General features: G+C 34.8%; 1 protein-coding gene across 5 annotated transcripts in view; it reads left to right on the forward strand.

Annotated features, from left to right (window-relative positions):
- The window catches only part of CASK (calcium/calmodulin dependent serine protein kinase), a 215,905-nt gene that overhangs the window by 75,844 nt on the left and 127,509 nt on the right, over positions 1 to 12,552 (forward strand). For all 5 annotated transcript variants that reach the window (XM_074149918.1, XM_074149927.1, XM_074149944.1 and 2 more), the window contains exon 3: positions 4,480 to 4,585. In XM_074149918.1, coding sequence (XP_074006019.1) covers positions 4,480 to 4,585 — 106 coding nt within the window. The remainder of the gene's footprint in view (positions 1 to 4,479; positions 4,586 to 12,552) is intronic.

Here is a 12,552-nt window from a genome sequence, read left to right on the forward strand (position 1 = left end):
GAGCGGAATGCATCAGGCATGTTTCTGAAGCACATCATTCAGTTTAGTTGTATCTGGAAGAATTCCAGCTGGAATGGTCAGCAACTTGCTCCATGTACGCCAAAGGATGGTAGGTGAGAATGACACAACCAAATGAAAAAAGCATATTGATTTCCCTTTAAAACTTAGTACTATCACATCTATTTAAATTGTATATAATCATGTTCTCACTATACAAAATATATAGAATCATTTTAAGCAAGTTTACTACTGATGTAGATACTTCATTTCAAAATACTGGCATATCCAAGCTGTGGCTGGAGAACTAATCCTTTAAAGGGAAAATTCTGAAAAATCAGAATGCTATATGTTTAAAAATGACGAATGTCTTCCATCTTGCTAAGAAACTTGATATCATACTTCCCAAAAAAAGATGTGGCTGCTACAGTCTGTGCTTGTCGCTTTTAAGATGTTAACATGGTGCTGTAATACAGGCTGTTAGAGAGCATCTGATTCTTCCATGCTGTAGGATACCATGAGCTTACTTTCAAAATATGTTCAGTATGTTTGAGATGTTTTAAAACGTTGGGTATCAGATTTTTGAAAGGAAATTAGGTGTTTGCCAGAATTGTCAGAGATGCGTAGGCTATTAGGTAGTTAACACCCATGGAAATTTTAAGTGATGCTCATATTTTGTATTTTCTGTCAAAGACTGACATATCTTTCTTCACAATTATTTAGAACAGTTATCTTTTTAGTGCTTCCAGCAATTAATTTTTAAGGGTCGTTATCCAAAAACAAGGCTGCATTTTCTCTATCTGGTGATTATCGCTGGGAATTCCCTTTTCCATCTTAGAAGTCTGAACTTTCATGCTATTTTAACAACTTCAGTGACTCTCTCTAAATAATAAGCCATGTATATAATGGAAACTTGAACTTGCCTCCAGTTGCTAAACACAACCCTCAGAGATTTGTAAACAGACCGAAAGTCTGGAACACTTATTGGTAACAGTAGTGTAAAATGACAGCTTTTAAATGCTTTTCAAATTATGATGTATCAGAATGTGTACTAAGCAACTTAAATGAAATACCACATCTTTCTCCCTATTTCTAGTTACATAACAACACCTTTCATGCAGCTGGCAGAGAAACTTTTTAAGCTTGTGCTTTTAAACCTTTCTGTTCTATTTACTATCGCTATTGTCATTAATGTTTAATTTTGAAAGAAGTTCTGACAGAGAACTCTTAAAGAATGGAGTGGAAAGTCATTTCTTCAGCCATGTCAGGAAGAGAAAAATTAATAGATGAATTGTCCAAAAAGGACTTAAAGTATATTCTAGATTTTGTTTACTGTGAAGGAGGCTGTTATAAATATGAGATACATACCCATTAGTAAATGGTACATGTCATCTCTTGCTGCTTAAAGCTGACTTACTCCACCAGCAGATTCTAGAGTTGTCCTGAAGCTCTTTTAGGTGTTTGGAATAGGAGAGGCTTATTTTGATATGGGATGTGTACAGCCTTTATTATTAAACGACATGGCTAACATAGCAGAGATTTAGAAAACAGGAGGTAGCAAATAGTTCATATGATGTTATGTTCAGTATGCTAAATTACAGATAATATAGCAGCTCACAAGATAATAATGCGATTTTTCTTAGGAAATCTTCAGTCACCTGCTTGCTGCCCAACATGTGCTTGGTTTTATGTTGCATTCATAACTGGGACAGTACCTGTAGGCACTTGGGATTTTAGTTACCTCTTGAAGAATACATGGAGATGAAATTTAATTCAGTCTGGTAAAAAAATTTGATAGAGGATTGAGTACACAATGATGTCATTTTTTTAAAGTGTAAACAATGAAATACATGTCCCATTTCTGTGTTTTCTCCTCCTTCTCCTTTCATTTTTACTGGTCTTAAATGTGACATATTTTGACATTTGGGTCGCAGTCCAAATGGGCTTCAGAATCCATCATCTCTTTTCTGCCCTGTGGCTTTGTTGAATCAAGGTGGTGTGTATGCGCCTGTCTCTTTGTACCAGTTTTCTTCCTTAAGTGGTCTACTGTTAAACAAGTCCCTGCTATTTTTAAAATACAACTTTGTTCCACTCTTACCCTTGAGACACCTTAGTCATACAAAACGTTGTTCTGTGACTTCTGTTCATCAGTTTTCCTGTTTGGAGATTTTATTTTCCACTTTCTGTTTCTCCTTCCTCTGCTGCTGATGCTCAGGCTGTGAGCAATTGTTTCACTCATACAATATTGTACAAAGGAATGAGGTAATTGACAGCATATGATTTCTTCCTCACAGTTCTACTTCCCTTCAAAATATAAGCAAAGCCCACAAGAAATTAATACAGTGGCCAAAATAAGCAACTTTGAACACAATTTTTACCCATAAATAAAGCAGAACTTTTCTGTAGTTTCCTATTGCATTTTCACTTTGCTTACCATGTGCAATAGGTATCAGATACCATGGTGTAGTAGCATTAAAGTCGTTATACGGCAAGAGACAAAATAAAAGTGCCGTATTTTGTGGAGATCGTAGTCATTCACAGAATCACGTAGTTTTCTGTTCTTTTATGCTATCCGTCAGTAGGCTTACCTATGGTCCTATTTGGGAAAGGCTGGATATATACGTCAGTTGAAAGAGAAGGAGAACCTCACTGCCTAGAAAAGAGGTGGTAATCGTTTAGTGTTGCATCAATGCCTAAGTGTGATGGAAGGGAACGTTACAATATGGGTTTAGAAGTTCCTCTGTATGAAGGTAGTGTAAAAACTGATATGCGAGTATTTTCAATAGTGAAAGACACATTGCTGTTTTCTTGCCTGTTAGAAACTCTGTATAAAGGACAAATTTTACATTAATTTTATTTATCTAAATTTCTTCTGCATCAGTGAGAGACAGTTATTTTCTTCTTTTTGCTGCTCTGTTTGCATGTCCTAAGGTGGCATTACAGAATGCTTACTAAGGGGTGCTTTCCTCATTTTGCTTTTTGATTATATTTGCAAGGATGTGAGGGAGGAAGTGCGTAATGCAAGTGTAATATGAAAGTTCTGGTAAGAAAATTTGCACTTTTTTCTTGGATTAAAATTCAGTCATTTCCAAATTCTGAGCATTTCTTCTGAATTTATAGATGACAAAAAGATCGGAAGTCTAGCATAAATCTGAGTAACTTGTTAAATGTTTCACATGAAAGAATGTTCATCTCGTTGCTTGTATTTTTGAATGTTATTACATGTTAGAAATGTAATAAGGCACATGTGAAAATAGTGCATTTTAGATTTCTTTCAAGTGTAGCACAACAATATGGTAAGCATTCTCAAACCAAGAAATTGTATTTATATTTTTATATAAATGCATATGTAGGTCATTCTTGAACAATGAACAATTACATGGAAAGAGAATAGAAAAGTAAAATGTCTGCTTCAGAATACAGACTGGTATTTTCCTCTGTTCTCAAATTATTCAGGATTTTACTATTTTTCTAGAATACTAGTAGTAAATTGAAAGAAAAAAAGAAGTTTAAGGATGATTAAATGATAAAAATACCAAATAGTTTCAACAAAGAAGAAAGATAATTAATTCAGTCTGAGTTGGGATTTTTGCATTTCTATACCAGCAGAAGGATTGATCTGTGATCAGAAAGAGTAAAAGTATTGTTTGATTAAGAACAAAATCTCTCAAGCTTTGAGAGTCACAGTGTATCTGCTCTTTCTTTATTCACAACTGTTTCTGCTTTTTTTTTTTTTCTCTTCTCTTGAACAGAGATGCAAGCTAATATACACTGGTTAAAATTTATGCCAGTGTAATTTCATGTGTTGTGATGTTGTGTTTCTTTTAGAAAAAAAAATCAGTATTAAAGAAGTAAACTGCAAGAAATTTAAACATAAGAAAAAACTTCTTTACTTATAAGGCTGATCAGGTACCAGCATAGGTTTTCTAGACAGTTTGTAGAGTCTTCATTCTTTGAGATGTTCAAAACCCAATGGATGTGTCCTGGGCAACCTGCTTTAGTTGACCTTGCTTTGAGCAGAGGGATCAAACTAGAGACCTCCAGGTTCTAATAGTTCTGTAGTGTGGTGAAAGAGCCTATCTTCTACATTTGGAGATAATTTTGCAGGGATGTTGGATATTTAGGATGAAGATCTTGGTGTAGTCTGCAAATGTGCATTAAAGGAACTTACTACTGTACAGTTCTTCATATTATGACCAAGGAGATCTTTTATTAATAAGTCAAAATAGGAAAACCTATTAAGTTTTGTGTGATTATATTTTGAGATCTGTGTGAGTTTTTTAACTTAACTTCACACTTATGTTCTGAAGAATAATAATTAAGTGTCATCTTGGCAGTGTTATTAATAAAGATTAAAGAATTTATTAGAAATTTCAGATGTGTATGTTTCCAAACATTGTGGTCTAATTGTTTTCAAATATTTTTTTTATTATTCAACAGCTTGATTATATAGCTAATACACTACCTTATTGTCTTCCACAGATCTGAAGAGGGAAGCCAGTATTTGTCACATGCTGAAGCATCCTCACATTGTTGAACTCTTGGAGACATACAGCTCAGATGGAATGCTTTATATGGTCTTTGAGTTGTAAGTTTCTCTCTTTGATTTTACTTTTCTTGTCATTTGCTAAATAAAGTCCTAAAACTATGTCTGCTTCCACCTGCTTGTTTTGTAGCTCAGAAGTCTTGAGTGCTATGGAAATATTTATTTCTGACCAGTACCAGTTGTCCCAAATAAAAAAAGTTGTCACACTGGCTAAGTGGCTAATGTCAGGCTGATTCTTCATAGCATGCTTTCTAAGGGCAGACATCCTGTTCATTGGTGGCTACTGTGTCCCTAATAGGGTACATGAGAACAAGTTAAAAATCTGCTGACAGTCATCATCTTTGGGTAACTGATGGTATTTTGTTCCACTTTTGAAGTTTTGTGGGTTGTTGGTTTTTTTTTTCTATACTATTGTTTCTTTAGCACTGCTTTTCTTTTATTAAGGTAGAAATTAAAGCTTTTGAATATTGAAGTATTTGAAGTATTTGAAGTAAATATGAATAATGTAAAATAAGTAAAAATGAAATAATAATGTGAAGTTAAATATTGAAGTATTTAAGTATTCCTGTAAATTGATATACCTGTTAATATCATATGAAAAGAGGTATTTGTCTAAAAGATATGTTTTGGAAGCTTGAATGTAAAAGTTCAGTTACCATTGGCATATGGAAGACTGAACAGTGTATAGGTATTTTCAGTTGACAACAAGAAGCAAGAGGGAGGGCAGCCCCTAAAGGGCCATATTCCTTGTTTGAGGGAAAATTACTAGTCCTTCTTGAGTTAGGTATTAGCTAACTGGGAAGGGCAAAAACAGATATGCAGAACGCTAATTTGTGCATCTTCCGTATTTGATCTTCCTTGTCTTCTCTGTACCTAACAGGTCGTCTTTTTATGTTCCCCATATATGCATTCCTTGTGTGTCTGGGCATATGTGTTTATACCTCATTAATTTCTCTGATCTTCCTGCATTATTTTTTCTGATGCATGTTGGAGTAAGCCACACCATACTAGTGTGCTAGGTCAAAATGGCATGTCCACTAGCCAAATATTTGACTTACAGGCTTAAAAAATAGTTCTCATGTTAATTTTACCATTGAGGTAGAGAAAAAGTTGTATGGTAACAGGAAAAAAAAAAAGAAAAGAGATGTAAATCTGAAGATTGTTGTTTAAAAGTCTTCTGCTTTTTTGGTGTGTGTGAGTTTATAAAATTATGATTGTGTGAAATAAGTGTTTTATGCTTTCCTTTCTGTAAGTTTTGATTCAATACTGACTTACTGACTTTGTTTTTTATTTTGTGAATCCAAAAGGGTCGACCAAGGGACTCTAATTATACTATTGTGAAATAATTATGTGCACCTTGGGGAGACATGCTGTGATAATTAACAAGATTTTGAAATGGAAAAAAGGTTTTGCTTCTATTTTTACCATGCCAGTAGCTCAGAAATATGATACAAAAGCAGTAATTATTTTTTGATGTCAAGCCTATTATCATTTATGTTTGTATACATAAAAAGTAAGTCTGAAGAATTAGGATTACTACACAAATACTGAACCTGACTTCAGGCCACATGAAAGAAGGAAATATGAGGCTAAATTATTTTAAGGATAATAATGCTTTACCATCTCGTATGTCCTTGTCTCCTTTGTATACTGCAAGACATCAGTCTTTTGTAACAAACAGAGATAGAAAATGAGGCAGTAGGAACACCTGTGCTGAAAATGTAGCAGGAAATGGAAGAGTTGTTGGCACAATGTATTATGCTGAAGGGGATACTTTGGTAAAGTGGCTCAATGGAAGACTGATGTATGCTGTGGAGTAAGACTGCATTGTCTGAGTAGCATACATGTCTATGTGACCATACTATTCATGTGACCATAATAAGAAACTCACAGTTAGTAGAAAAGCATCTATGTATTTGTAGGTAACTTACTTTCCCTCATACTGCTTTCTGTTCATTATGCTATTCTTATAACAAACAACTGCTTTGCAACTAAGTTCTGTCTACAGTGATAAAATATATTTTATTAGGGTCTAGTTATTCTGAAATAACAGAAAAGGGGGAGACAACACACATCTGCAGAGGAGATACATACCCAGCTGGTGATGGGCTGTCTATGAACTTGGCAGATGCTTTGCATGAAAATTAATTGAGGTCCAGCAGATGAAATACATGCAATAACCAAACATAAAACTTTGTGCCATCAGTTACACATAAATGATACATAAGCCCACTACTATTTCATAAGCTTTTAGCTACATGGAACAGCTGCTAAAGTGACCGTGAATATCTTGCCAAATCTGTTGTTACAAAAAAGTACGAGTTAAATAAGCAAATGCAGCATATATCTGATAACAAGAGATGGTACCACTCAGGAAAAAATACAATCTGTGCCCAATTTTGAAAACTTTTCTAACAATAAACATCAAAAAAATCAAGTCGCAATTCATAGCAGCAGTGGTGAACATGAAGAGTAGCAATGAAGCTTAACACCAAAAAATTAGCTATGTTTTTAACCACTATTTATAGCATTCTTTAGAATGGAGTGATCATGTCCTGTTACCAGTAGGTTGCTGTTAGCCATTAGTACTGCTGTAATAAACTGCATAGAAGCAGTTGGCTGTAACAGATGAAGTGCATGTGTAGAGTAAGAAGTACAAACTGTCCCAGAAAGTCTTATTCTTAAAGTAAAATTATTATTTGAAAAGTATGTACCTGTGCCAAGTGATTTCACCCACACACACCCCAGCTGCTCCCCAGAAGGGTAATGGACTCTTTCCACTGATGGAAGAGATCCCTGAGAGGTTCTAGAGAGACCAGGGCCAGCTCTAGGCTTTATCATACAGTCAAAATTTTCTTTCCCATTCTGTGGTGGTATTTACTGACAGCTGTATATCAAGTGGTCCATCATTAGTCTTGAGTGAACTGTGACCTTTTACCAAAAAAAAAGCATGTAGTCAATAGAAGTTCATCAAACAGACATATTTTACAGTGTCAAAACAGATTAAAGCAATCCTTTTTTTAAGTCCGTACCTTGCAAAGAACAAAATAATACGCAAACCTCTCCTGCTATTTAAAAATTCCATTTATGAAATGGGGTGCGATCTGGTTTCTTTTGTATTTGTTCAATAATATGCTATTCTAGACAGATCTGTCCCTGTCACTTGATGTTTGCTTGGTAGCTTACGAATGGGGAGGGGGGAGGAACACTGGATTTACACAGAATGCTGTTTTCTGTTTGGTATATAACTATCACTTTTGCTTTTACAGTCTGTTGGTTGTTACTTTTTTTTTTTCTAATGGCCATTGATCTTTACCAGTAAGAATACTTGGAGAAGGGTCAGCTACTTGCAATATTTCTAAAACAAAGCAAATATTCCCTTTGAAGTGTCTGAAAACCACATTTTAGAGTACATTATGTGGAGTTCATCCTCAGTATAATCAAAGTATGTGGACTGAGTACTCACCTTTCATGCTGAAGAGTTCAGATGCATGAGTAGTGAGTGAATTGCAGATACCTTAATACCTGGTCATTTGCAGAATATTGTCTCATTACTATACAGAGGTGGTTTTGCTTTTCTTAGTGTGTTCTAAGAGAGATTTATCTCTTGGGACATTAGAAGAACTGATCTTACTTAGATTCACCAGTTAGGCTGTATATATATAGTTATCTACACATAACTTTACCGTTTAACCTAGCTAACATGTAAAAATGCTTTAGTTTTAAAATCTCAAATTCATAAAAGCAGAACTTTAAAATGGTTGCAGTTACTTAGGTTTATGTTAAGCATAAGCTGATGAGTGCTTAAATGACTACATTCAATCGTGGCTTTGTTGAAGTGTTAAGACAAAAAGAAGAGAAAAAAATTAATGCTGTCTGTTTATTCTGCTTTGTGACAATACTGTGAAATAGCACAGCTTCTTAGTTTATGGAGTGAAACCTTTTTTTCTTTATTTTACTTGATCACGTTAGGATTCCAGTTACGATTTTATTTTTAAATGCAGTCTCACCTGTAGTCCTTGATATTTTATATGGCTTTACTGTACTTCTGTTCTTTCGTATTTGCATAATGCATTAACTAGGATTAAAAAAAAGTCTAAATGTTAACTTTTAAAAGTAAAATCAAGAGAAACTAAAATCTGTATTTTTCACACCGAAACAAGTCTTGCTGTGATTATTGAAATAAAATAGTTTCAGATGCTTCTAGGTTTAAAGCTTGGGACAGATTTTCAAAATACCCAATGAAAGGAGAAACTTTCAAATTCATTTTGAAAAGCTTACAATACACTTAGAGAAGTCATTAAATTAGAGATTCTGTCTGTCCTAACTTAAGACATTTAAAATTTATAGTCTAAATCTGAGGCATCTCTGTATGTGCCCTTTTTTCCTGTGGACTGAAAGGGAGCCTAAAGTAACTCATTTTAAATGCCTTAAATCAACCAAATTACACCAAATATTAAATATTCTGATGTCAAACTAATTGACATAAAGACAGATTTTTTTTTTTTTACTTGATAAAACGCATGTTTACATTGTTTGTATTGGGGATTCTTTTTTCAATGTTATGCATAGTCAGTACTTCGTAGCCTGGGTATGCCATTTCTCTTTTGTCCCCAATAACCTGTTGATAACCTGTTGACTGATTGTAGTCAGAGGAAGTGATAGAGAATTTAAAGCAAACTTATGTTTGAGGAAAGAGATATGAGGTTCTCCTGTTACGTTTGCTTAATATTGGTTGATTTCATTCATTTGATGGACAGGAATTAATATAATAGGAAACCAGACTTCATTGGTTTTAATGCTTAAAGAGCAATCTTTGGGGGTTTTCTGTTGACAAGGCCAGGCATAGAAATCAGGATTTTTATCTTGGATGAAATTTTGCCTCTTTCATATAAGTAGCAAAATTTGGCAAGGCAACTGAGAATTCGGAGCATTGAGACATTGATGCATTGAAATTTCAGCATTTATTACAACTAATTATCACAAGCCATTAAGTTGCGTTATTTTAGCAAAGCTTCAGAAGACCCGCTTTTAAACAAAACTAATTGGTAGAAGTCAATATAAAATGATGGTGCATATACTTGTATTTTCAAAAGTTTGTATAAACATGAAGTAATTAATACAGCATTAGTATAAAGTGAGTGGTTTTGTATGGGCTCATGACTACCGGCTGACGTGTGGAGGTTTTAAATTCGAGTATGGATTAAATGTTTCAGGTTAGGTACAGTACTACCTTTATATTACCACCAAGACCAGTGCTTTTTAAGGATGCATATGTGCTATTTAATAATCAGGTTGGACCATTGCTGGGAAAACACCAGTAGAAAATTGTTTCCAAGCACACCTATTTAGAATTAATTACTCCTCCTATGATCATCTTCTACACAGTGATTTAGGAATTAAGTATTACTGAGTGAAGTTTGTCCATTGTTTGTGTTTAAATGGAATTAGTTAGTTTATGAAAAGCTCTGAAATCCATCTCTTGGCAGCCAGCAAAGTTCTAAAAATGTCTCAATTGAAAGTACTGAAACACCTCTATACAGACGCTCATTTAATTATCTGGAATGAGCTAAACCCTGGATGCATGGACAATACATAGGAAATAAGAGTTTCTGTACTTTTTGTCCTAATTTTCAGAGATTACTATATAGGGCATCAAGAAAAATTAAATACTGTATTTTTCAACTTAATTTATGGCAGTTTACTTGCAGTAATTGAAGATGGCAAGTATATAAAACCTGTCAAACTGAAGGAAAAAATGCCATTGTGCACAGGCCTTTAGCATATATGGTAGACAACTCAGTAAACTTGGTTATGAGCAATGTGCCAAGCCCTTTTTTTTCTTCTTTATAAGTAATCATTCAATTCCCTAAAGCAGTGCTTCTCAAACTTTCTGATTGTTCATCAATAAATTAAGTTGAAGTCTACATCTTATTAGGTCATCTGGAAATTCAAAGCTGTCATACCCCAGTGTTAAAACGTAGATCTCTTCTGGAGTATACTGTTTATTCTTCAGAGTGACAATGAGCCTGAGGACAGATTTCTGCATGGAATATGACTCAGGAATAAACTTTCTGGGCAGTTTGCAAATTATCATAGCTTTGTGTAGAATAGCTAGAAAGAATAGTAGAATAGTAGAAAGATTTCGAAGGTGCAGAGTAGCACTGATCAGAGCTGTGGTAAGAAACATTTGTCCAAAGAGTTGAGGTCCAGGCACAGTTCTGCTAAAAATATGGAAAAACCAAAAGTAGAATATGAGAAATTGGGGGACATAGTTCGTACTGATACCCAAACCAATTCGGATGTGGTGGTGTTGGTTAATTCCCTGTTCAGAGTTGCTTTAGCTGGCACTTTCAGTGCAAACACCATAAACTGGCCCAGTCGGTTTATGTAGGTTCCATGAGTGCCCTCTACTGGTATCAGATGATTCCCAGATTATGTGTGTCCTGTAATTTTACCAATTTTTTTTTCATCATCCACCTGTTTCTTCACCATGTATATATCTCTGTGTGTTTACTTTAGTGGATTTTAACTTATTTGTTTTTATTTATATGGTTTTCTCATGTCTAATGCTGACCTTGAGAATTTCTGAACTTTTATTTCATCTATATCTCAAAACTTTAATGGTCTGGCATCACGTAAGCCTTTCAGTTTCTGCAAATTCATATTCAAAGTGGTTGTGATATTGCCGACTTTTTAGTGTATTAATGCAATGAATTTTCTGGGGTTTCTTATAACTGAGGCTGACTCTTGCTTTTGCAGCCTCAGCTAAATAAGTCTCATAAGATTTTCAGATAAAATTCAACATCATTGAGTTGATACAAGCCCTGTTTATACACAAAGAAAAATCTACTCTTAAAATAAGATTTTTGTCTTGAAAAAGTAGTCAATTGAAGTCAGAGATAAAAATACACCTGCCATATATTTGTGCTTTTGAGATCAACAGAGCTCATCTTAGTGGAGTAAAACTTTCAAACGTTACTGCTCGCAGTCTGTAGCCATTTTTAATATCAATGTAATTTAAGCTAATAAAAAAATATTTGCAAAAAAATTCAAACTGCCACTTACTGTTATTAAATTAAAAATGCTGATATGTGTAAGTGGGAGGTAGAAATACATGTTAAAGACCATTTTGATTATAAACGCTTTGTTTAATAGAAAAGTTAGTGTAAAGGAATGACACTCAGCTCAGTGTCTCAGCAACTATTGATACTGCTAAAAATCGTGAATGCCTCTGGATCTGCATTCATCTAGTTTATAACAAGTCAGAGTGAAATTAGTCTTCTAGAGGGTTCTGCTGCTTCATGAGAATAACAGCTCGTAGTTTTTGGTAATTAATAATACATTTTGTATGTTCTGTGGTGCTTGGTGTTGCTCAGGTTTCAATTTTGGTTCTCATCTAGCTGAAAAAAATTGTTGGGAGGAAGTATTAAAAGGGAGATTGACATGAGGGTTTTTTTCCAGTGAGCTAGCTAAATCCAGATTTATGCTGTTCTCGTTGAACCTGACCCCATTGCTGCTGTACAGTACTATGTATTATTAAAACTATGGTTTTAAATTGGAAGAGGGGGGATTTAGATTAGATACCAGAAAGAAATTCTTTACTGTGAGGGTGGTGAGGCAGTGGAACAGGTTGCCCAGGGAAGTTGTGAATGCCCCATCCCTGGAAGTGTTTAAGGCCAGGCTGGATGGGGCTTTGAGCAACCTGCTCTAGTGGAGGTGCCCCTGCCCATGGCAGGGGCGTTGGAACTAGATGATCTTTAAGGTCCCTTCCAACCTAAACCATTCTATGATTCTGTATAGTGCAGCACGGTATATTCTCTGTCTGAGTGATATTTAGCTATGTATATGGACTAGCTGCATGAAAATGAGCAAGAAAAACTACTGGGAAAAAAAACGTACAGAGGCATATATTGATGCAGTGATGAGCAGTCATGGTTTGGCAATAGGGGTTTTCCTATTTGTGGGGCTTGTTAAATCTGAAGATGGTACCAGGAGCTCAAATAACT

The sequence above is a fragment of the Numenius arquata genome, chromosome 1 (assembly GCF_964106895.1).
Source record: "Numenius arquata chromosome 1, bNumArq3.hap1.1, whole genome shotgun sequence".
In the NCBI taxonomy this organism is placed as follows: domain Eukaryota; kingdom Metazoa; phylum Chordata; class Aves; order Charadriiformes; family Scolopacidae; genus Numenius; species Numenius arquata.